Consider the following 27,500-nt stretch of genomic DNA (forward strand, 5'->3'; position numbering starts at 1 on the left):
CAACCTGACGAAGATTTCAAAACTCTTTACGATCAACTGAAGATCAGAAAGATCAAATCAGAAAGAAAGAATGATTTTACTGGTAACAACAAAAACTCAATCTTACCTTGCATCTGAGGTTATTCGCATTTCATGCGGCCACAACTTAGTTCTCCTCCGGGAGTGGTCTAGTTCCGTTGGGTAAAAACGAACCCATTATAGCAAGAAATAGGTGGTCGGGAGCCTCCTAAGCTTGCGATAATACGACCCCCTTGTCTCTCTCTCTCTCTCTTTCTCTCTCTCCAAAGTTTATCGCTCGAACTCCGTCTCTGATTTTTTCTTCTCTCAGTTAAGTTGGGGATGGTAAGAAAAAATAAAATTGTCTATTTTTCTGCAAGTTTCCCCCTCAATCTCTCCCCTCCATCACCTTTCTCACATTTTCTGCTCTCTCTCTCTCTCTCTCTCTCTCTCTCTCTCTCTCTCTCTCTCTCTCTCTCACACACACACACACACACACACACACACACACACACACACACACAATCATACTTTCAGAACCATGACGCATTTTTCGCTTTATTCTTGACAACTCCGGGAACTGTATTCAACTTCAAAGATGTTAAACAGCCTTTATAAACCCCATCACCTATGGTCCGTGGTAAGCTAAATATAACTGCCTGGAGTTTGCAAGTATAATATAAAAAATACGTCCTCGGACTGACAGGTTAAGGGACAGTACAAAATTTAGGCAGTAAATTTACTACCAATAATCTATACTGGCCACGTCTAATGCTTATATTGATTTATCTTGTTAATCCCTTCAGAACGTGGACATCTTTTAACTCATTCATTCATGTGACTATTTTCAGTTTTTTCGTGCAACCTCCTTTTCCTTCAGACGATTTTAATTGCTATATTGAACTCTATTAGTGACTGAGTTGATTAAGGCTATACTCAAGCCCTCTAGCTCTAACCCCAAGTCTAAAATAATCGTCTAGCTGAATTTAAAATACGTCAATGGAGTGAATGAGTTAAATCTTTTGGTTATCGCCATACACAGGTATGTTCTGCTTAGAGATATGGTTTCAGGATAAAGTGATTATAAACAATATTCATTATTAACTTCACTACGATGACGTCTACAGTACATTATTTTATTTCTGTTACCTGCTGACGATTTTATTCAGCTCAGGGGCAGACATACTGTAGTGAACGGGTTGGTGAAGGCTATATCCAGCCTCTCCAGTTAGCTGAGTGAAATTGCCTGTGGGCTGCAGGAAGAAACTTGGAAAAAGACGTCACCAATTTCATTCAGTCCTACAACCAATTCTGATCTCATTTTATCAGTTTAGATGACTTATCCTTGGGCAAAAGGGGTTAATGCCACTAACCAAAAGGTCATTACAAATTGCTATGAACAATCCCATTATTTGAAAATACAAATAATTAATATTATTAATGACCTAAAAATACTCCTCAAAGTTTCCTCAGGCCGACTCACTTCAAAGATCCCGCCGTCACCAGCAGTTGATGCCTCCTTTTATTTCTGTATGGGGTCGGTCGGAAGGAGACACGGTTCAGGTTTGCAGGTGAGATGGGAATCCTTGAATATCTCGGAACCCGTGTCCTCCATAGCCGCTGGAGCGTTAATTAGGTCAAAACAAAAGAGTTGTCCCGTCTCCTGTCACCGCCACATTGCTGTGTTCCAGACCTCCCTTGCGGCACAGACTTAGATCTTCAACCTCCCTAAAGCAGCCGCCAAACTTTTAATATTATACGAACAACACCGATAAGAAATTAAAAAAGGTTACAAAATTTTCAGTGATAATCATGTTTGGTGGCCATGAGAACATTTACTTATCTATTCATGTGAAGTCAAAGTTGCAAGTCAGCAGCAGGGACACGGGAACGTCAGGAACGCGGGAAAACGTTTCGATCGGTGTGGCAACAATGACACGGAAGCCGCGAAGACCAGACCTCACTTCCTCCCTTAATTGCTATCGTAACGCACTGCAAGCGACAGTTCTAAGAATTTACCTAACCCAACACTGTTAGTCTTTTAAAAATCTTGCGCCTCGACTTCCGTCCTTTTAGAATGGTGAAATGCCAGATAGTTAATACTCGTCAAAGCGGATGTAAAGCTACAACTTAACTTACCACGGCCCACACCTGTTAATACGTTCATACAATGGGTAAAACGAGCTACTGGATTCTTATTAAACGAGGCATCGACAACGACGACGACGATGGTGGTGGTGCTGGTTTTAATTTTGCTAAGTTCACTACAGTAACTACAGTGCAATTAATTCTACTTTTGAAGCTGACGCAGGCCACAGAAAACGAAAAAGATTTTTTTTTTTTTTTTTTTTTTTTTTTTTACCTTAAATGTATCACTAACGTCTTCTCTTCCCTGGCTCCACCTCGTCTTTCTTCGCTAATTATTTCTCGCCCGCTGCCCCCGGTGCTCGCCAGGACAGGTGGGGGTGGCAGGTACGCTGGGCACAGTGATATGAAAAATCTGGCAACCACAACGCGAAAAAATGGTGGGGGACGGGATGGGGAGTGGGACCCATATGATAATATGGTGAACTGGCAAGCGTCCACAAGTAAGCATAAGATCAATTCCCTGTTGTACCTCGGATTTGTTTCTGCAAAAGAAACGAGACAGGAATTTTCTGCATTCTGCCTTCTTTGTCCTCAGTACTAAAACAAAACTCAGTTGTCAGATTTATTTTACAGGAAGGACGGCGGGTATGCAGAATCTCTCTCTCTCTCTCTCTCTCTCTCTCTCTCTCTCTCTCTCTCTCTCCTTGGAAATAAAAATGAGCCGAGAGGGAAATGATCGTAAATGTGCTTACAAATCTAGGCCTCATGTTTTAATGGTGCACACTAGGTATGGGCCACAGTACCCCGAGATTACTGAATGATAACTACTTCACACATATTCTAGCTAGCTTCTCTCAATACGAATTTATTCAGATACGGATACACTTTTCTGACTGGAGGGATTGTAAAGAGAGTTCATTATCCCTCTGAATACGAAATGGGTTTCTTGAGTTTACGAAAAATCAGTTGGAGATAGCAAGAATAAATCTGCCATAGGGTTTAAGGGGATATGAAAAGCTATCAAACAGTGATGTGACAGTCAGAGGAAAATGGAATCTATCACCGAAACAATGAATAACAAAAATCGACATCTGAAAAACAGATAATTCAATAAAAATAGAAGTAAAATGAAAATGACCCAAGCCAACTAAATCCCGAAGGAAAAAAATAAAAATGACCTCTAACAAAGAAAAAAACAGGCTAAAAATAATGCATGAGAAATTACAACCAAACCGAAGCCAGTGAAAAAGGAAAACTCGAGAAAAGTGGCAAAAACGTTAAACAAAAGCCATCAAAAATGAGTGAAATTCGAAAATATGCACGTACCCATCATCATCATCATCATCGCTACTATTTATCATGATATTTTCTTCTAGCAACAGAAGTGTAATCAGAACAACCTACCTCTCGAGAGTGGGGAGACGAGATGCAGCAGGACGGAAGCTGCGCCTGCCGAGTTGCCCATGAGGAGGAGGTTATTGGTGGCGGCGCCGAAATAGCGAGCGTGACGACGTATCCAGACGAGGGCGAGGTGCTGATCTAACAAACCCCAGTTGCCTCGAGCTGCACTATCGCCCGTGGAGAGGAAACCTGCCGACAGTGTTAAAAATGGGACAACAGATATAGATAAATAGACAAGCAGATATAGTGAAACCTGCCGACAGTGTCGAAAATGAGAAAATAAGATACCGATCGATCGATTGATTGATAGAAAGAGAAAACCTGACTGTCCTAAAGGAGGAAATATGATAGATAAATAGGTACAGGAAGACTGATGGAGAAATCTACCGATAGTGTTAACCATGAAAAGACAACCAGATAAAGATAGATATATGGAGAGAGAGAGAGAGAGAGAGAGAGAGAGAGAGAGAGAACCTGTCGATTGTCTTAAAAATGAGGAAATAATAGAGTCAGATATTAGTTTACACACACACACACACACACACACACACACACACACATATATATATATATATATATATATATATATATATATATATATATCATCATCATCCAGACCTCCTTTCCCACCCTAGGGCAGGGTAAGCAGTAGCAACGTCCAGACACCCTAAATTTGCCCAATTCAATGGGCCACGCTTCCATTCACTCATCATTCAAGCCCACGGAATCCTGGCTCCACCAGATAGGCCAAAAAACTTTCACCACGTTCTGCAGCATCACATATAACTATCTGATAGAGTCAATCCGAACGCTGTCACATTTAAAAAGGGTGTCAAATCCCTGGTTATGCGCTTCTCCGCACAAAATTCACCTAGCCAGCTCGGTCTTTCCCTTAGCCTCACCAAAATCCATACCTTTCTTCCTCACACACTCCTCAACCATACTCCTCCACCTTCTTGGCCTACCTCGCCTCCTCCCTCCTTCAAATTCGCTCAGATATACCTTTTACATCACTCTCTTGTCATCCATTCTCTCCACATGACCATACCATCTCAGTACACTCTTCAATTCTGGTGTCCACAAACTTCCTCACTCCACATGTTTCCCGTATCACATTATTCTGTATCCTCTGTATTCCACATACATTCCTCAGCGGTCCCATCTCCACTGCTCTTACTCATGACTTTTCATTTTCATGCCACACCACTCCATATTCATGCCACATCATATTCTCACATCCTTATGTTAAAGCTGACACTAACAATCCTTCATGTAAGCCCCACGCAGCTGCAACACTCAAGAGTCTGTTTTTTTTATCAAGGCCTTCATAGTACCAGGTACTTTCCTTGCTTGTGTCACTCTACTTTCAACTTCTTTTGCAATATTTTCCACTCTTTTCTATCACTGTATCCCTGTATTTGAACTCTCTCACCAATTCTAGTCTCTCTCCATTCGCTGTAACATCACACTGGAAGTCACCTTTTCTCTCAATAACCATCACTTTATTCATTTCTGCATATACTCTCAAGGCACGACGCTCACGGACATCTACAAAACTCTGCACTAGCTTACCAAGCTCTTGTCCGGTATTTGCAAGTAACAATACATCGTCAGCATACAACAAATTTGAGATATTCCATCCATCACCATTCATTACCAACGCCATACCTCTTTCCATTATTCGTGTTTTTACTTCTCTCATCAACCCATCCATTTATATACTGAACAACTATGGGGACATCACACAACCTTGTCGCACGCCCACAATAATCGTTGACCAATCACTTAGATGCCCATTTACTCTTACACATGGCTCACTACCGCCACGAAAACTCTTGACGATACCTAGCAGCTTACCATCTACATCATACATGCGCAAAACTTTCCACAATCCTTCTCTCTCTACTTTGTCATATGCTTTTTCCAGATCCATAAATGCCATAAACACCTTAAGGTCCTTCTCACAAGCCTTCTCCACTATCTGTCTTACTGCAATCTACACATCCTCTGCCATTCCTAAAGCCGCCCTCTTCGTCACTCACAAGGGCTTCTGATCTCTCTCTCTCTCTTACATCTTCTATAATAATTCTTCCATACACCTTTCCTACCACACTCAATTGACTTATGCCACGATAATTCTTGTACTCATTTCGTTAACCTTTACTTTTGTACAGGGGTAAAATCACTGCATTTTTCCACTCTACTGGCACAGTTTCACTCATCCATGCTTTCTTACATACTGTAACTCCAACAAGCACTTCTTTCCACTCTCTCCACTACACTTAATCATCTCTGCGTACACCTAATCAACCCCACCTGCTTTCCCAGTCTTCAGCCGCTTCATCTCTGCGAGTGTCACATTTCCTGGCACTGCATTCCTTCTCTGTACACCCCCCAAACCAATCATGTTAACAGTCGCTTCGCTCTCTCCATTCCCATTCATCAAACTTTCAAAATATTCTTTCCATCTGGTCCTTCCTTCATCCCCATGGGTTAATATCTACGACTTATCCTTCACACATTCACATTTCTTTCCACTGTAGCTTTCTGCATTTTTGCACCTTCTTCCAGATAAACTTCCTATTTTCTAAGCAATTTTGATTCAGTTTTCTTCCTAGGTCATTATTCAACTCTTTCTTTTTCCTCCTCGCTAGGCTCTTCATGTGCTTCTGGATCTCAATATATTCATTTCTTATATCAACTGAATCCCTGTCCTGTATCCACTCTAGCCACTTCTTCTTTTCCTCCACTGCTCTCTTAACCTCTTCATCCCACCATGCCGTACCTTGCATCTTTGTTGTTACTCTTGCCACACCACACACCACTTCAGCATTCCTAACTAAGTAATCCCTATATACGTTCCACAGCAGTCCAGATCCATTTCATTCCAATTCACTGATTCTAACTCCTCCTCTACTTTGGCCCTGTATTAATCTGCCATTTCTTCGATCCTCAGCTTCTCAACTTTCAGACTTTCTTCCTGACTGCTCCCCTCTCTCCTGGTCCACCTCACGCCTCTCAGCTTGATCTTGCATACGAAAATCATATGATCTTAGAAACCTCCACATCTTCCTCTCACTGTCCTCGTGTCAGCAACACTACCAAGCATCGATTTCTCTACAAGTACGTAATCAATCAGGCTCCATTCAACATGACCTCCATTCCCTCTATACCACGTATATTTATGTGCATCTTTGTGTTCAAAATAAGAACTGCAAATGTAAAACCTCCTTTCCTGACACATGTCCTTCAGTCGCTTCCCATTATCATCCATTATTACCCATTATATCATTCACAGGACCAGTGCCTACTCTACCATTCATATCGCCCATTAAGATCACGTTATAACTCCTGAGCATTTCTCCTACTACTTCACCCACCTCATCTCAAAACCTGTCTTTCTCTGTCTCACTCCTGTCCTCACACGGTGCATACGCCACAATTACAACCACTTTCACCTTCTCAAACTTGAACTTGACATACATAAGTATTTTAACATACATTTATACATATACAGTACATATACTGTACGTATATATATATATATATATATATATATATATATATATATAGATAGATAGATAGATAGAGAGAGAGAGAGAGAGAGATTTATAGTGGACAAAAATGTGAAAAAGGTGATGGAGGGGAGGGACTGAGGGGGAAACTTGCTTAAAAAGAAAAGCTTTTTCTTACCATCCCCAACTTAACTGAGAAGAAAAATTCTGAGAGAAGTTAGAGATAAACTATGGGGGGAAGAGAGAGAGAGAGAGAAGGGACAAGAAAAAGGCCAAAATGAAGAGGCATAATTATGGTAGAAAGAGAGAACACAAAACGGGATCAAAAAATGGATGACGGAGCAAGTAACTGATCAACCCCCTCACTGCAATTTTCGGGGCTGGAGAGGGGCACCTTCATGCCGTGGCATTCCCGGCCGGCTGAACTCCCTAATTTTACAAATGTTCCTCAACTACTACCCTATCCCCCGATAGGCAGATGGTGTAAAAGAGAAGGGCAACTCTTCAGGCTACAGACCACTGGTTTCATATTTCAAATGAGCCTGATGCCACAACAACAATAACAGCAACAGCTGCACCACTACCACCATAACAAACAACAACAACAACCGTGATGTTCAAACTTGGATGCTTTATTCTCAGTAAGTACGGACAAATTTACTCAGGAAAAAAAAAAAACGCAGTCAAAGAGGCAAAAATGGCCTCTATAATTCATTCACTGAAGGTGTTGTTTCCGTATTACATGCTGACTGACACCCGATAACCTTATTCGCCGAAGAAAAAAAAAATACTTAGTTGTTGCTGTTGTTCAGCCCTAGGCTTATTTGTAACGCCAACTCAGTAGACTGCAGGCTTAAGCTTCCCTTCTCTTCTAGTCTACCATTCTCCTTCTGGGGGCCTGTGGGACAGTTGTACAACCAAGCAGTTGAGCCGTTCGGTTACATCAGTGCCACCACATGAAGTCGCCTCTCTCCAGCACCACTATACTCACCCATTCACGTCCTCCTTTCCCCCTTCTCACACCTACTTACTTGCCTTCCCTACCCCCTTTACAACACCATCTCACCTCCCCCAACAAATACTCCCTTCCAACACACACCTACTCACCTTTCCTACTCCCCCCGCCCCCACCACATCATCTAGTCCACCCACACATATCCCCCCACCCAAAGACAGCGGCCGTCACCCCCCCCCCCGCACACAGGTGAGTATAATGATGACAGCGCGGTAATGAGGCACGAGCTTACCTGTCACCTCCTCCCACTCACTCTCACCCTCCCATCCCCTCACCCTTCCTCATCCGTTTTCATATTTTTCCTTTTTTTCTCTCTTCTTCCTTTTCTCACTTTCACCCCTCTTCAACATTCTCTCATCCCCTCACCCTTCTTTATTATCTTCCTTTTCCCTATCGTCTCCGTCTTCCTCTTCTCTCCTTCCTTCCTCTTACTCTCACCTTTACCATCATTCTTCTTCGTGCTACAGTACTTCAGCCTCTTTCTCCCACCTCCTCCCCTCTCCTTCCTCCATCTCTCTCCTCACGTTTTTTTTATAATCCTCCATTATCTTCCTATGTTGTTCTTTCTTCCTCCCCGTACACATTCCTTCTACCCACTCATCTTTCCCCTCTCTCTCTCTTTTCTTCTCCATTCCTTATTTTCCAATCTCTCCAACTTTTATCGTTCCTTTGTTTCTTTCTCTTTCTCTACCCATTGCAATCCAACCATTTAAATTCTCTCTTTTCATACTACTCTTAACTCCTTCCTTCTTCCTCTTCCCTTCCTACTCTGCCTTTTACCTTCCCTTCGAATGGCTTCCTTCCTCTTTCCATTTTACTCTTGCCCTCCTTGTTCTTCCTTACTCCATCCCTCATTTTCTAATTTCTTCCTTCCTTCCTCTCTCCACTTTCGCTCGCTTCCACCATTCTTCGTTTCTCCATTCTTTCACACCCTTCATCATCCATTCTCTTACTTCATCTAATCATTTTACTCTAGTCTGTTCCCTTCTACCTCTCTCCATCCCTCTTCTTCCAACCTCTTCCTTCGTCATACCATTCTTGTATCATTCCTTTTATCTTTCTCCATCCTTTCATGCTCCTCATCGCCCCCACTCTCCATTATGATCTTGTTGCCTTCCTTCTCCCTCACTCCATCTCTCATCTTCCAATCTCTTCCTTCCTCTCATCATTTTATCCCTTATTTCTTCCTCTTTCCTCTTCCACCCGTCATCTCCCAGGTTCTTCTTGCTTCAGTATTCCAATATTTTCTGCGGAGTGAATAAATTATTTTCCTCTCCCTTCCTTCCTATCTCCGTCTTTCTTACCTGTTCCGTTCTTCACTTTTCTCATTCTACCTTCCTTTTGAATCATTATTTCTTCTCTTGCTCCTACCTTTTCTCTCCATAATTTCTGTTATTACCTCCCTCCTCTCTCTTCTCATTTCACTATTCCGTACTCTTAATCCTTCTGTCTCATTCCTATCTTTCCTCTTCCTCCTCCACCTTTCTTATCTCATTTCCGACATCCGTCTTTCCTTCTTCCCTCATTTAGTACGCATTCTCTCTTCGTTGCATCTTTTTTTTTTCCTTTCTCTCTCCTTCCCCTTCACCTTACCCCTTTTTCCCTCTCTCCACTTCCTACCTCTCCCTAATAACCCCCCCCCCCTCTAAATTCCTCGAGTCCTTTTCTCTATCAAAATGATTAACAAATGAAAAACAAAACAGTATTACAAAATATACTAAGAAATTAAAAAAAAAAACATTAATAATTATAAAAGAAATAAAAATGCAACAAATCATTAACACAGAAGGGCCGACCTCTGCTAATTAAAGGTTGCACAACAGTTTAGCAAAAAAATAAGAATGAAAATCTACGGAATTCAGGCCCACCTTTTAAAAACTCTACAATACGAAAAATAAATATATAAATGAAATGCTTCTCTTAGGCAAATATACATTTTAAAATGGAAAGATATTTTCCCCGTTACGCATCGAATGGTCATATGAGCTATGAATATTAGAGTGAACGTTCTTATATGAATGGAATATTAATAAGGATTCAACTCCAATCGTACTGAATTATTCATTCACCCAGCAATGTACTATTATCAGTTCTGTCTATTCATTTGTCAACGTACTCGTTATATAAATTAAACACACACACACTATTTCATTCATTCATTCATTCATTTTATATATATATATATATATATATATATATATATATATATAGAGAGAGAGAGAGAGAGAGAGAGAGAGAGAGAGAGAGAGAGAGAGAGAGAGAGAGAGAGACAGACAGATATATATATCTATATATATAATTATATATATATAATACATATCTATATCTATATATCTATCTATCTATCTATCTCTCTCTCTCTCTCTCTCTCTCTCTCTCTCTCTCTCTCTCTATATATATATATATATATATATATATATATATATATATGCATGATTACGTTGATTAATGAATATTCAAAAGAACCGTGTAAAAGTACATAGCTGAGCATAATGAATACCTGAATAAGAATGGCATTTGGTTCTTTTTAATGGTCCAAACCTGCAGTCATTGGTGACAACTACAACCTTCCTTGACGCCAGCTCCTTTCCTGGGTACATCCTGTCCCCGCTGGGTAAAGGGTAAAGTAACATGGGAGGATAGGAGGAGGGGAGGACCGAGGTAAGGCAGAAGTGATGAAACAAAAAATGGCTGAAGTGGACAGGAGTATGGTGCAGGTTTGTTTATATGACTATTTTAAACAGACGTCAGCTTGTAAGCGTCCACCCCACAAATTCAGGGGTAATCAGAGAGGATCGAACCCACCAGTCTAGAGCGTCCGGCAGGTGTGAGACAAGGACTACACCGACTGAGCCACCGAGTCGCCGTGCTGCCGTTTGAGCAGAACGAACCTCCCTCTCCTCTTCACTTCCAGTCCCTTTCTCAATCCTGCCACAGTTCCCCCCGTTCTGAATTCTCTCTCCCACTACTCCTTCCTTCGCCTCCTCCCATTCTTCACCTACACTCAACCCTTCCTCCATTCTATCCGTTTATTCACCCATTCACAAACGGGTCCGACTTGCATGTTTATCTATTTATTTTCATTCATCACATGATACAGGCGTGTAGTTAATGGCGACATTGTTGACCTTTAGTGACGCCAGATCTTGCCAGTTATATCCTGACCTCCTTAGGAAATCACACCCCCACTCCTCCCTCCATCCCATAACCCCCCTCCCCCCCCTCTCTCTCTCTTTTTCTCTCTCTCCTTCTTGCCTGTCCCTACCATCTCATCTTTCTCTCTCCCATCTCTACCTCCCACTATTCCTGCCACCATCTCCCTCCTCCCACTATCCCTGCCACCATCTCCCTCCTCCCAATCTTCCTCTCTCTGCACTCCAACTCTCCTATCCCACTCTAACGTCCCCTCCCCGTCTCGACCCTCCCACTTTTTACCCCTCCCAACCCTCCTCTCTTGACCCTCCCATTTTCCTTCCACTTTTACCCCTAGGTCGTCTCAAAATACTAGTAATACTACTACTACTAATAATAATAATAATAATACCACCACCACCACCACTACAATTACTACTACTGCTATCAACAACAGCAACAACAGTCCAGCATCCAATACTTTCTTACCCTATGATTTAAGTACGGGCCCGAGGGTGCGCTACTCACTCCCGACTCACTCTCAATAATTATGATGCAATAATAATAATAATAATAATAATAATAATAATAATAATAAACTCACCAAAAGGGCCAAGTCTGTAGTTAATGGTGACAACGACGACCCCCAGAGAGGCCAGCTTCTCCCCCGGGTATATCCTGCCGCCGTTGGAGTAGAAGGAGCCCCCGTGGATGTACAGCAGGAGGGGCAGGGAGGCGTTCACCCCCCTCCCTCTCCCTCTCTCTCCCCCGCCTCGCCTTCTTCCTCCTTCTAGCTGGAAGAGACGGACGTAAGACGGAGGATATTGGCGTGGTGAGAGCAGGGAGGATTAACCCCGTTCAGCCATACGCAATCTGTAGTTTATTCTTGCTGCTTTTAGACGATTACTCTGAGTTAAGATGTGCCTCCCCTACATGTGAAGGGCTGAATGAAAACTATCAATAACACCTCCAGCTCAAACTGTCCCTCCTAGGCTGAATAAAACTGTCTGGAGATAGCAAAAATAAATGATAAAATACGTCAACGAATGAATGGGGTTCACGTCTTCAGTTTCATAACATTATTCAGTTTAGGAAAGCTCTTTTATATTCAACAGGCTAATAAGGGCTTATCGTTCAGGCAAGACAAATCTCTACTAAACAGGAAAACAAGGTGGTCTGAAACTGGCCCAGAGCGGAATATAAACGACGTCCTGTGGTTGTATGAGGTCATGGGCCTGGATTCACTTACACGCTTACGACCAATTCTTCTCGTAACTCAGATTTGTTTTAGCTGGAAGACCAAGCGACTGTGAGAACTTCCTCCACTCTCCTCTCCTTGCCCTTCCTCCAAAAACCACTAATTTTTATGCAAAGGTATTGATCTACGTTGGTAATTAGTGCTTCCGGGGCAAGGACCGTATTCTTGATGACAGAAGGAGTATTGGTAAAGCCTCTTCTTTAGCGATTTATTTTCTCTACTGTACCCTAATAACCTCTTGTATGTTGCCGATATAAACTACGTCGACTTTACTGTAATAGCAGCAGTTTACTGCATCCACAGGTTCAACTGAAACGTAAACTGTGTGTGACCTGGAAGCTGAGTTTGTCTTCCTCCTGCAGTCCATCCTCATCCTTTCAAGGGATAAGGAGGAAACCGGAGGATGTTTGTACAGTCAGGCATTTGAGCCGCATGGTTATATTCGTGTCAGCATATAAAGACACCCCTCTCCAGCACCTCCACATTACACGGATGTTGGTGACATGCCAGTACATAAATATTAACCTCTCCAATCCGATGCCACATTTTAAATTTTAGTCTTGCTACTTTAACACATTTTTTTTTTTTTTTTTTTTTTGGGGGGGGGGGGAGATGAGTGAGTGCCCCAGTAGTGAAACAGATAAGGGATGCTATTCCATGCTCATCCAGTTTGAAAAGTCTCTCCTCAGCAAGCCCGTGGCCAGACTTTTCGAAGGTGGTTGGGGGTTGTTTTGTGTTGAATATGGACTTGCAAAGCATGCCGGCTGGTCAAAAGTCTGCTGCATGCTTACTATGGGGGACTGGGTGTATCCATAAGCGACGCTGAGAAGCAGCACAAAATTTCTGAACAACGGAGAGGGACTCTTTTTGCACTGATATTTAAAAAAAACAGACCGTGTGAAAGTGAACCTATAGGTAGGTGGGGGGGGATCGTCCGACCCTCTCAACTCCAACCCCCCCCCCCTTCCTACAGGCCTGCTAAGCTGAACAGAACTGCTTATATGCAGCACGAACAGAAAAGAAAAATATGTTGCCGAATAAAAGAATCTGATTTAATATAAAAAATCAACCGCTAAGGAAGTGGTGCTACAAAGTCACCTAAGTCAACAAAAAAAATGAGCCAAACTCATGAACTAAAACAAATGGGAAGTGTTTGGAGAAGAAAGTTAATGCTATAATGTAAATCAATAATTGTACATAGAAACTAAAATCATAAACCAGATCAAAAGGAAATTATTTGGGTACCAAGACTATAGTACCAGTGCAAAGTAAAAGAGGATTATATGGGCAAGAAAGCCAAATTATAATAAGAAGTAACGACAATTTATTTGGGAAAGAAGCAAAATTTATAATAACGACCAAAAGAATTACCAAGACGGTAAACCTATTATATGGGCAAGAAAGCCAAATTATAATCAGAAGTAAAGACAATTTATTAGGGTAAGAAGCAAAATGTATAATAACCACCAAAAGAATTACCACGATGGTACACCTAAAGTTATAATCCCATGCTAAGAAGAACTATAAGCTGTAATGTAGACAAGCTAGTTATAATATAAATGATAATAATAATCCATCCATCCATCATCCAATCCTACGTTGCCCCATGAGAAGCGTAGGAGCCTGGGGCTAGGCAGTTGGTCCTGACATTTAAGATGAAAGTGACCAGCCTCACTCATCCCTGAGTGGCATTACGTAAGCAATAAACACCAACCATCCCTTGGATATAAACCTTCACCGGCTCAATCCGATTGGAGCGCCCTAATTACCCACTAAACCACCAGGCGCCAAAATTTGGTTATATGAGTACCACCCAGCGTAGTAAATGGTTTTCTGGTGTACAGGAAACCATTTGTTTTGTCACTCAGTGTAGTGTCACCCGCAGGCAGAAGGAAGAGGAAAGAATGAAGGATAGAAAGATAGAAGAGGGAGTTATAGAAAGATAGAAGAGGGAGTTAAAGTCACCAGTAAGCAGAAGGACGAGGAGAGAATGAAGGAAGGACAGAAGAGGATGGAAGGAAAGAAGGATGGAGGAGAGGATGGAAGGAAAGAAGGATGGAGGAGAGGAAGGGGCAGACACCCGACAGCAGCACTACATTAAGTGAGTGGATGGTGAGCGCCCCCACCTACCACATGCTCACCTACCACACAGACAAATACAATACAACAACCGAATAATGAAAACACTACTAAGACCTAATAAAGACAATTCAATAAATCTGCCGCTATAATAGCATTAAAAATGAAAAAAAGATTGAAACACCTGTTATTATGATGGCAGCATTGAAATTTCCAAACTGTAAATCCTAAAAAAGATTTTATCCGTATATCATTACTCAAACTACAACACAACTAACCGCCAACAATTATAAATGTGTTTATTTTCACAAGAGTTACCAAACGCAGATGCAATCAGTAATCCTTTTACCACTTTTGAGTTTCGAACTAAGTCAGAGAAATTACAACCTTTCCAACCTGACTGAATATAGCCTAACTCGTTAGCTTAGCGAGATTTTGTAGAGGTCTGCCACCGTTTCAAGGCAGTGTAAAGGAACCACTGGATAAAACTATACAAGGAAATCTCTCTCTCTCTCTCTCTCTCCACACACACACACACACACACACACACACACACACACACACACACACGATACATTAAGATAATTAGCATACTCACGATCGGAGTGTATATATTGAGAGTGAGACAGTCCTCAGACATCTCATACTCTCTCATACTTTTCAGCTTCATGTAAAGTTTGGTCTTCCTTGTGTTGTTCCTCCCGTGGCCTTCCTCTTCTCTGCGTTTCCTCCTCCTCTCCTCCTCTTTCCTCTCCCCGTCTCTCCGTCTCCTCTTCCTTGTCCCCTCCTCATGTCTTCTTCTCTTCCGGTGAGTTGTTTCCTCACTATTTTCCATCTCCTTATCGTTCGTCTTATTACTACCAGCGCTACCACCACCATTATCACCGGAACTACCACTACTACCAATATAACTACCACCATAACCACCACTTTTATTTGGGGTCGCCACTTCTTCCCAACCACTCGTCCGAAACTCCTCACCCGACACTGGCTTCGGCATGGTCACTTTCTCTCCTCTCTCCCCATTTCCTCCTCCTCCTTCATCCCCTCTACCCCTTTCCGTGTCTCCTCTCCTATCTCGGTTTTCAGTTTCTTCGTCCTCAGCCAAGGAAGCGTCCAAGTCCCACTCGAAGCAGCTGGCGAAATGTCCATGGCAGCTCCCCCTCCTCTGCTGCTCCTCCTTCTTCCTCCTCTCCTCCACTCTCCTCCTATGCACCGCCTCCCCCGTCTTCCTCACCTCGTCCTGCAGCCTCTCCTCCTCCTCCTCGTACATCTCCCCCCCGAGTTCCACCTTCAGTAGCTTCCTGAGGTGGTGTTCGAGGGCGTCCAGGTTGACCTCGCTCTGCACGGTGTCCCAGGCGTCGTTTTCTATAGGCTGGTGACACATGGGGCCGAACTCTCTCGCGTCCAGGGTTTTGTTACCCCATGGACGCTTCTGTACGGGGGCCTGTGGGGGGAAAGAGGTGGTATTACGTGGGTGACAGACATATAGACAGATAGATTGTACAGAGATAGACTGATGCAGACAGACAAATTGATACATAGGTCGGAATGTAGGTAGGTAGACATATTGAGTCAGACAGACAAAAAGACAGACATATATGGTCAGAGAGAGAGAGAGAGAGAGAGAGAGAGTTCTTTAAGACAACACATTTCTCAGGAGTTACTATCAAGCTTTAAAGCTGAGACCAGTGTTGTTGTTGTCGATGCTGGTCCTGTTGTTGTTGTTAATGTTGATGTTGATGTTCACTTATTTTTCTAGTGTAGTTATTATCTAAACTTTTACACTTTGTTTTTCTGTTAACCCCTTCAACTCGTGGATTTCCTTCGCATTAATTTTCTGCTACTGCCAGACGATTTTTTTTAATAACAGAACAGAGGAAGCAAAAACATGTGAATTAAAAGAACATAATCCATACACCAGATTACAGGTGTCTTCCACTAAAAAAAAAAAAAAAAAGTAACAGTAGAACTTGAACAGCCGTAGTTTGAAGTTTGGGGGAAAACCACACTGGGGAAGCGACTTCCAAAGAGATGCAGTTAAGGGAACAAGAGAATTCTGATAGGCAATATGGCAGTGTGACACTCCAGTCATGAGCATTACCAGATGCGCGTGTAGCACGGGGGAGGGCATGGAGAGGTGGCACTATGGATGCAGCTTCGTCTAAGCATTTGCCATAAATGTATCAATAAAATAATGCAACGAAGGCAACATTCCTTCTTACTTGAAGGAGAGGTAGTTCATTTGTAATTGTAAGGTTATTATAATTCTAACATCCTCGTTCTGAACTTCGTCTAGTTGTTTTAGTGCAACCTCTCCACATCCACTCCACAAGAGTGACCAATATTCCAGCTGAGAGCGCACATGACTCTTATAAATTGTGGCTAGCGCTCGTCAGTGAAGATGTTACGGACTCTCCAATAATCCAAGTTTCTTTGAAGCGGTTTTAGCAAGTGATCTAACATGAGAGAGACTGTTTTCGATTAGCGGAAAACTTTTGAACTGGAGAAGTTAGTTGGCGGAGAGGTGGTCGTCTGTTTCAATGGACGTGGGTTCAAATCCCGGCTGCGCAGGGAACAGTTTAAAGGATATGAATTTCGCTAAGGTAGACTTTACTAATCTACCACAAGACCCGCCGACATATCGTTCCCCCCCCCCCTCCCAGCCAAAAACAATACACTAGGCCTGTATGAGACAGTCCTAGCATGCATTCTATATGGAAGGCGGGTGTTAGTTTCGATATGGTGACATGTGGATGTGTGTTGCAAGAAGGACTGCTGGGCTTCAGGGAATGGACTGTTAAAACCCATGTCCAGAGTCGGAAGCAGAGGAAAAATAAACAAAGTGCTAGAAGCCTTTCCTATGTTGCATAAAATCGCCACATCGGTAGGGGAAAAAAAAAAAAAGCGTGGTGAATGGAATAACAGCACTTTGTTATGGATATTTACGCACTAATATTTGTTGATCCTGTAAATGCTAGTGTAATAAGTTAACTCCGTCAATACGATAGTTTTCTTATCCATTCATTGATCATTTGATATCGCTAAACAATTTCTTTCCCAGCCAAGGGGAGATCTCTCCTACCAAAGAGGTCACAAATAATTTCTGTTAACCTCTTGAGTATGATGTCTTATATTTTACCTTGCCACCGCCACATGATTTCCTTCTACTAAGGGAAGCTCTCTCGAAGTAAAAGAACTGCAGAATCTCCGTCAACCCACTGCTACGATGACCCTCTCTCTCTCTCTCTCTCTCTCTCTCTCATTACCGCAAGACAATTGATTTTGCTTAGGAAAAGGCTGTGCTGGAATGTATAAATTCTCCATTAACACCATCAGTATGACAACTAATATTATTGCCATCGCCAGATAATTTCAATAAATTTAAGAGAAGCCCTTCACTGTGAAGGGGTTAAGCCTTATTGTACTAAATCGCCACTTTCTATTATTGCCAGCGTCAAAAAATTCTGTTTGATTTAGTGAAGATTTCTCGTAATGAACTGGTTAGAAACAATTTATATTAAGCCCTCTCGTACCCTGACTCTTTTTCATATCAGCCTTCATACGCCTTATGTTTTTATTCAACTTATGGTAGACTCTCGTTGTGAAAATATTAAATAAAATTTCTGTTAATCCCTTCATTACTGACACGTCTCTTTCGTTTCATTTGACATCGCTGGGCAATTTCGCGCAGCCTAGGAGAGATCTCATGTAGTAAACGCGTTAATTCAGCCACATGGTGACCTTGGAGTGTGTGTGTGTGTGGTGCGTAAGGGAGATGTGTTGACTGCTGGCTGCACTACAACAACACCTCCGCGCAGACACAACAGACTCACTCCGAATGACCTCTCGTTATTTATTCACAACTCGTAAACATACTGTACTCTAACATGTCACACACCTGCTTGTACATTTATAATCACTATCATCCAGGACGACATTTACACTTTTGGTTTGTAAAAGACTCCAAGATGTTTACAATGCTCGGTTCAGACTAAGTAGTAACAAAAAGGTTTTAAACTACACTCTAAAATAAGTAAAGTTATAAGTGAACTTTGTCCACACACACACACACACTCATACCATCATACCAATCCTGAACGAGAAAGAACTGGCATACATTAACTAGGAAAAGTGTATACTGGAGCCGAAGTGGTGACGTGAAGGTATGTACTCGTACTACGGAGGGTACGGAGGGTGAAGTTTTGGCCCTTAAGGAACGGAAGATCACGAACACGCCTCGAATCTGACAATCATAGGAAGACAAGACAGCAAGACTAAGCAGGGTGTAAGGTCATGCTACTAGTTCTGCACAGCCTGGGTACATCAAGTCGGGACAGTGGTTTTGTGACGCAAATAGAAAATTTGAGGTTGTAATAAGATTAGGAAAGTTGTAAAGTTGGGATAAATATAAGGTTAGAAAGGTGGCAACGTTAGAAATGTCATGTTCGGAAGGGGTATGGTTGGGAGAACAGAGAAGGACAGATAGGTGGAGGGACTGCGAGAAGGGTATACAAGCACAAAGGAACATGAAGGAAATAAAACCGGAACAGACCTTTCAGTCTTTTAGGCATATTTTGTTATACGTTAGAGCAGGCCAAGTCCATGATATCTATGACAAGGGCATCACAAACATAAGGATCGCACCACCCATTAAAAACTACAAACGAAGCTGAAAGGAAGAAATGGGGGCCACCATGCAACAATGAAAAAATTTTTAATGGGAGTTTCATTGGAAAGGATGAAGAGTAAATACATTCCACCGGTACGCTATCCAAACCTGTAAGGCAAAGTAACATTAAGATAACATCAGGAGCATAAAGATGTTGCGCTGTGGTAGCAAATTCAGTGAAATGGAGTGGAGGAAAAAATGTCGGAAATGCATTATTCCAAACGTGTTAAACTGGGATTAGAAACCAAATATTTATCCGAGGGGCTACTGAATATTACTACCTTATCACAATCTACCATAGCGCATGGCAATGGTAACGAAGGTTATGAAGGTGACACTTGCGAAAATGTTAAGGTTAGGAGGGTAGTAAAATCAGAAAAGCAACAAGGTAAAGTAGGTTCGGAGGGTAAGACTGGGAAAGTTCGTCGACAAAGGATGTCACGAAAATGTGTTCCAATGAAAAGAAGGGTAGACAGGATAATAACATATCATCTTCACAGCTGCTCTTCCGACAATTTCGCCGAGACGGAGGTACACGGTCGACGAAAGAGCCTATTTATCTATAACTACCTAAAACAGCCATGAGAGTGCGATGTTATGTATTTGTCAGTTTGAAAATGTTATGACTCTAATACGCCGTTCCAATACGCTTCCTATAAATAAGTGGCTTCCAATTTACAGCAGGGGAAATTCTGTCCACACAAGAGTTCAAAAACATGGCAGAGAAAAAGAGAAGTTCAATTTTAAATCATAATAAAACTTCCATCCCCTCAGGTAAAAAATGCTGAGGGGGGTAGGAAGGGGTAGGTAGAGGGTAGTTGAAGAGGGGAAGAAAGTGAGAGGAAGGGAACGTAGGGTAAAGGTAAGGGAGAAAAGGATGACGAGAGCAAATGGGTTTTAGAACCTGTATGGTCGAGAAAGAGGGAAAGTGATACGGAGAGGGGAAAAGAGACTGGAAGGTAAGTGATAAGAAGGATGGGTGGAGAGATGGATGGAGGGATGGAGAGAGAAAGACAAGAAAGGATGGGGTGTAAAGGTGGTAGAATGACACTACTGGGATTGAGAGGGATGGAGGGAGGGAGGGAGCGAGGGAGTGAGAGAGATGATGAGAAAATGGGAAGGAATAAACTGGGAGGTATTGAAAGATAGCGAGGGAGGGCTATGGGGGGATAGGAAGTGGGAGGAAGAGTCTATGAGAAATAAGGCGGGATTAACAGAAAGCAGGGGAGGTGAGTGAGACAGTGATGGAGAATGAAGGAGAAAAATTATAGGAAACGGAAGTGAGATTGAAAGGAAGCTGGAACGGAGGAGGAGGAGGAGGAGGAGGAGGAGGAGGGGAGAGAGAGAGAGAGAGAGAGAGAGAGAGATTCTGGAAGTAAGAGGGGCAGCACCTGTGCCAGTTCACAAGGAATCCAATAAGGTGGGTGAGGGTACTTCATCACCACGGCCAAAACACACACACACACACATATACACACACACACACACACACACACACACACACACACACACACACACAAATACACACAAATGCGCAAAACACACACACACACACACACACACACACACACACACACACACACACACAGCCCCAATTTAAACTCTATTCATTCCGCGGTGAAAAACATTTAAATCAAGCCTGAACGAAACCAATTATAGCACTAAATGAGGATAAATGTAAAAATAAAAATAAAAAAAACTCTCTCAAAAAGGTGGTGTGTGTGTGTGCGGGGGGGTGGGGGGGGCATTTAGGATCTTTTTAAAAATCTGGAAATGACGTAACTGTTAAGCGCTTTGGTGGATGTGAAGTAAAGAAGGTCGGGTAGTAGTAAAAGTAGTAGTAGTGGTAGTGGTCGTTGTGGTGGCACTAGCAGTAGTAGTAGTAGTAATAGTAATAGTAGTACTGGTGGTGGTGGTGGTGGTGATGGCGATGGTGATGATGGTGGCAGTGGTGGTAGTAGCTATAGTTGCAGTAGTAGTATACTGAATAATAATGTTACTATTGTCATTATCATCATCATCATCATTATTATCGTTTGTATTATTATTATCATCATCATCATCATTTTTATTATTATTAATCATTATCATTACTGCATCATCACCATGTTCATCATCCTTATAATGCAACAGTAAGACAAATCAAATGACATACTAGCAAGCAATGATCTCCCGTAGTGTAATCAACCCGCAATAACTACTACTATTGACAAGGAATAAACACAACACCACCACCTACAGCTCCCCTCCACCCTAGAAACACAGCGGGTTCCTAGTGTCAATGATCACAACACTTCACCACCAGGAGTTCAAAGTCAGCAGTAAATAGCGAGAATTAAGATTTGGGCCCGTACCGCATGTCCTTGACCCTGGGAAACACCCTAATTCGATTACGTATTTTGTAGTCTATTCTTACATTAACCACATTATTGTTTAAGGTCACGAGAGCTACCTGATAGTAATGGGCTTAATGATGGCTGTATTTAATTTTCCCATAAAAAAAAAAACACTTCTAAGCTAAATACAATAATCTGTTGAAAATATGAACATAATGATGTGTCATCACTATTAAATCATTTAATGCCACATCCTTAGTGATTTATGTTTCCTCATTACACTAATAGTTCGTGCTAGGCTACATCTTTTTAGTAAGGGTAGTTTTTCATAAATAACCTACCAGAGAATATTAACATGCCATATCCAGAGATATACTGGTAAGGAAGAAGTGTTACAAAGCCTCCTAAACCCACGAGAACACGACGCTTCTCTCTCTCTCTCTCTCTCTCTCCTCGGGCAACCGCAACACTTTTTTCAGTTTAGAGAAGCACCCTCGAAGTGATGGACCGTAAAGGCAACGAATAACTCCTCCAGTTCAAAACATTCTTTCCTATGCTGAATTAAATCGACAGGTGGTAGAAGAATAAACATCTTACGTTGTCTTTGTGGGGGGATACAAACTGAATGAATAAAGCTGTACGTGTTGACCACCTACGAGAACCTTAACCCCATAAAGAACGTCATTTAAATCTCCTTCTTGCTATACTATTTTTATTCTACTCTGGTCCAGAATTTTGTCCCTTTGCTCCATTCTCAAGTACCGGTAGCTCAGCGGCAGAAAAGGGCAATACTGTGCCTCTACATCCCTTCCATAGAATTTCTTCTCGATTAGCACCATATTCTAGGGCTATTCCACTGTTAGCTCAGCATTCAAGATGGACAGATGGCACTTTTAGGCCAAGTGTGAGGAAAAGGGCATACTGACAGATGACTGTATTCAAATTAGGCGTGATATTACGAACAGAACTTCTTAATCATTTAAATCCTTCATCAAACCCTATGCAACCAAAAGCTTCTCCCAACCTGCAGAAACTATCTGGTAGTAGCTAGTGTAAAAAAAAAAAATAGTAGTAGCAAGAGTAAATTACAACAACAATTATTGTGGGGGAGTTAATGTCAATGAAAAGACGCACTATACTGTACATATTTTGATATTTTTAGACTAAACAAAAAACTTAAAATATACACGAAGTCAATAAACAATCGATCCATATTTCAATATCTTGCTTAATTCGGAAATTTTGATTACAAAAATAAAAATTCTGTCATCCACAAAAATAGCTTCTCAATGACGTCTTCCTTATTACGTTCTTGCCATCACCAAACAATATTATCTTACAAAGACAGCACAAACAACAGGACACAATAAATTAGCAACCATACACCCGCTGGCCCCACTCGCGAAAAATAAGTCCCCGCCAAATCCCGCCCTCCATTAGCGAGGATTTAAAATGTGGAAATTAATGGATTTTAATTTCGCTGTGTTTTTCTGGAGCTTGCGGAGATATCGTGGTGTTTTTATATATCAAGATTTTGAAGGTTATTTAAAGGATAGATGGCGAGATAGAGGAAAGGGTGGATCGGAGGGGAGAGAGCGAAGGGAAGGGGGGACATGTGAATGAATGGAGATGTGCAGATGGACGGAGAGATGAGTGAGATGAATGGATGAATGGAGAGATGAGTGGATGGACAGATGAATGAATGGACGAACAGATGGCTGAATGGATGGGCGGGGTGATGGATGGTTGGGTGAGTGTGTGAGTAAATTGATGAATAGACAACTGACACGTGGAGACAAATTATCAAATGGTAGTCATTTCAAATGAAAATGAAGAGATGGATGAGCTGAAACATACAAGATTTACGGATGGACATGCGAGTGGGAGAGTGTAAAACTGTGGACACTTAAATAACTAGAAAAGGCTTTAGATAGAAGGCGGAATGAAAGGAGAAAGAGGGTTCAGCTAAATTTAATGAAAAGATGGCTGAATGAATAAATTGAGACAGACAAGTGAATGGACGAAGAGGTATGCCTATCGATTAACGTGATTCAACCCGATACACCTATAAAAGGAAGAGATGGCGATAGATATTTCGATACATTATTCAGTTACGAGATCGACAGAGAAACGGAGACTGGAATAGAAAGATAAATACTGTAATAAATATAGATAAAAAGAAGTGGATACATAATGGGTGTGAGATACTGAAATGAGAGAAATAAAGTCACAAGATACACAGCTATTATACAGATATGAGTACAAAAGGAGAGAGAGAGAGAGAGAGGGAGAGAGAGAGAGAGACTGATGACCTAGGTAGACAGGGATAGCGACAAAGAAACAAACAAGGGTTAATGAGTTTATAATCAGAGGGGTGATGTTTGTGCATGTTTACCTTGTGTTTGAGGCCGTGCTGAGAGAGAGAGAGAGAGAGAGAGAGAGAGAGAGACGATACATATAATACACATATATATCAAGCAACAGACAATGTAATGGAGAAACTTAAACAACTGGAAGATAGCCTATTAATAAAAAAATCATAGATGAAAAGACAGGGATAGTACTATTAAAACCCAGATTACAAAAGGTACGACAAACCCCTAAGTTTTGACATCAATACAGAAGCAAGCCATATAAAATATATCAAATTAAAACTTTCCATCTCGCTCCTACCCGTGTGAAATGGAATGAAACCTACCATAACTATTTCCTACCCAAAAGATGCTTTAAAACTGACGGTCATACGTTAAGGGTTTGACTACATCGCGTACTCGGTTTTCATAATAGGTTATATACGGTTGTTCAGAACCTCATTAAGACTTTTTACCCTCCACCTGACAAAGTCAGAGGAGGGTGTTTTTATCACTGGGATCAATAGGTGTCCGTCCGTAGAGCTGGGCGGCAGAGCAGCTGGCAGGCAGTAGAAATTTCGTTTCCGGGCCAGAACTCAGAAAGTGTACACTACAGTGTCATGAAATTTCACACAGTTATGTGTCTCACTGTGAACCGGAGTCTTTTGATTTACATTGTTATGTGTCTCATAGTGAACCGGTGCTTTTGATTTCAAACAGTTATGTGTCTCATAGTGGACCGATGCTATTTAATAAGTAGAATGCTGTCTTAAGCTTTTTTTTTTTTTTTTTTTCCCGAGAATAATGGAAAAGTAAAAAACATATTTTTTGTTTCCGGGCTCGGACTCGAAAACTTATAAAGGTGTGGGTTTCAAACTCTCCTGGAATATCTGTTAATATGTCTCCTGGTGCCTTTAGGTAGTTAGAATGTCATGAAATTATACAATGTTATGAAATTGCAAAAATCCATAAAACTGATTATTTTAATGCATTTTTCTATTGAAACTTTGCAACTATTGCACCTAGGAGGAAGAAACTGTAAATGATAAATGATAATATGAATAATTAATTACACACGACGTTTCATGACTGTACCTACTATGTAATCATAAAAAATGGCTGCCTAAAAAAAAAAAAAAAAAAAAAAAAAGCACGTCATAATTTCAACAAATCTGCTCATAACTTCATTATTACCATGGATAAACTACTGAAATTTTTAAGTTCTAATATCTCTGTGTTATACGGGGGGGGGAGGGAGGGCCGTTATGCGCTTCGTTAAGTATGCTGGGAGGCTGGGAGTGGGGGGTATGTGTTAAGTCAGATGGAGGGTTGCAACTGCGTAGCGTTGCCTATGTTTTTTTTACTTAATTCTGGTTGCCTCGGATTGAAATGGTGAATGATTCAGGTATTGCCAAGATTAAAAGATAGTGAGTTTCTCCCCCCACCTCTCTCTCTCATATTCCCTCCGTTCAATCTCGCCTTTCTCAGTCCTCTTTCATCTCCCCTCGTTCCCTCGCTACTCTCCTCTCTCTCTCTCTCTCTCTCTCTCTCTCTCTCTCTCTCGGGGAAGTGTTTACCTACTGAAAATCCTAGCTCAGCCTCAAGTGTTTTTCCTGTATGGTCTGTGGAGAGAGAGAGAGAGAGAGAGAGAGAGAGAGAGAGAGAGAGAGGGACTTGGAATTAAGAGTTTGTGATTAACCTTTAATCAGAAACGGTAGAAACTGGCGTGTGTGTGTGTGTGTGGGGGGGGTCAAGTTTACAGGTATATTTGAACAACGGTCGTAGCTCAGCAAATGCACAAAATATACAACACAAAAAAGGAAACTAACTTTGGTAAATATACAAGTAATTTTATCGGCATCAACAAACACTAAAATAACACACATTTTTCTCTTAACAATGAGGGCAACTTTCTTATTTTCTTCGTGCTATGTCCAAACTTTTTTTTTTTTTTTTTTTTTTCCAGATTAGGAGAGACTTTTCAAAGTGAAACGGTGATTCTTTCAGCTTGCGAGAGGCTATTGGAATCTGACGACGACGACGACGACGATGATGATGATGACGATGACGAAATATACGAGCTTTCATTAACCTTTACATCATGACGGGTCTCTCCTGGGCTAAATAAGATGATGACGGTCAGACATGGCGTAATCGTACTCTGTGATCGTAATCGACTACAGATTTTCATGTAATCGTAATCGATTACATTCATATTATCTGCAAAGTACTCACAACCGTAATCGAATACATTAAAAAAAGCAACTGTAATCACTATTACGATTAAACTGTATCTTCGTCAGACAAATTAGTTACATTATAAATATATCTGTAAATTATGTTACATATCAACCTATATTTTATACTCGTACAACCGATCTAATGCTGTGTGTTTTTGTTGGTTAACTAGTCAGTAAACCAGTTTTTTTGTTTTTTAAATACAACCGTCTTTGGAAACATGATGCCAGTCATTTTTTCACTACGACGCAAGACGCCAGGCTAATCAGAACACGGGAGTGTGTGTGTTGTTTTGTTCTTCTTGTTGTTGGAGAAAACTTTGAAATAAACTGTCCTCGAACCAGGGTATATTATCGTGATCCCCCCCCTCCCCCAACCTTCGTTCGACCTCATCCTATACATAAGTTTGTCTCCCACATCCATTTCTTTACTCTCCTGAACCAATCATTTTTGAGAGACAGTTAAAACAATCCTTCACTGCACTCAGACCACTGATCCTACAACACCCACTTTTAGTATATTTTCCTGGCCAAGCCCGCAGCCCACCAATATCCTAGCCAATCACACCCATTCATTGGCTCATCATATCCCTTTCTTCTTCCCACCTTTGACGGTTTCATGGCGCGACTCATGTCGCGCGGACGACCAACTTGCTTGTCTCTGTTAAATGAGTTATTCATTTTTTGCTTTACGTATTTATGAGAAGCTAAAAAATTATTTTCGTATATCTCTCCACTGTACAACTGTGGACCTAAAGCAGCACTCCTATAAGAAGCCATTAACTCTATTATTGCTTACTCAGCGTAAAAAATGCATGGACGAAAATAATGGACTCTGGTTGTGCACAAATGCAATACAAATGTTGCTTTAAAAATGGGAGGGGGAGGATACAGTAATTAACGTACAGTCACTCATAAAAGAAAAGACCCCCCCCCCTTGCCTTAGAGGCAATATAACTCGGGGTATTCAGTGTTGGTAACACTGTATTTGACGTCAGCCATATGGGGGGATGAGGAGGGGTGTTTGAGAGGAGGACGGAGTTAATCTGCACGAAACACTGCTTCAATCCACATTTCGAGTCAAACATACTTTATATCTGAGTTGTTATGTTGTCCTTCACCCAAAATTAACTTTATGCTACAAGAACAAAGAACTTTCAGGTGATAAGACAATCCCATACCCGAACATTTATGCATTAATGCCGCACATGATGCAAATGAAACCCCCGGCCTCAAGGGTTAAATGAATGGGCTCGACACACTTAGAATGAACTTTGAATGAACTTCCCCCAAACGCAGCTTCACACCCAAACACCTGACGTCATTTACAGTGTTACCAGGACCGATATCATATTGGTTGAAAGGTGTCTTGGCCGGGGGGGTCGTTTCTTTTATGAGTGACTGTACAAGATGGAGCAC

At 41.6% G+C, this 27,500-nt stretch overlaps 1 protein-coding gene across 1 annotated transcript in view; it reads right to left on the bottom strand.

Moving 5' to 3' along the window:
* Positions 1 to 27,500, bottom strand: part of LOC145401279 (pyrethroid hydrolase Ces2a-like) — a 115,492-nt gene that overhangs the window by 23,463 nt on the left and 64,529 nt on the right. Inside the window, exons 2-5 of the mRNA XM_080273608.1 lie at positions 15,702 to 15,932; positions 15,084 to 15,212; positions 11,753 to 11,942; positions 3,490 to 3,675 (exon numbers count right to left, since the gene is read on the bottom strand). Of these exons, the coding sequence (XP_080129734.1) occupies positions 3,490 to 3,675; positions 11,753 to 11,942; positions 15,084 to 15,212; positions 15,702 to 15,932 (736 nt within the window). The remainder of the gene's footprint in view (positions 1 to 3,489; positions 3,676 to 11,752; positions 11,943 to 15,083; positions 15,213 to 15,701; positions 15,933 to 27,500) is intronic.

The sequence above is a fragment of the Coenobita brevimanus genome, chromosome 6 (genome assembly GCF_032717465.1).
Source record: "Coenobita brevimanus isolate Jiangsu-jjx chromosome 6, ASM3271746v2, whole genome shotgun sequence".
Classification (NCBI taxonomy): Eukaryota; Metazoa; Arthropoda; class Malacostraca; order Decapoda; family Coenobitidae; genus Coenobita; species Coenobita brevimanus.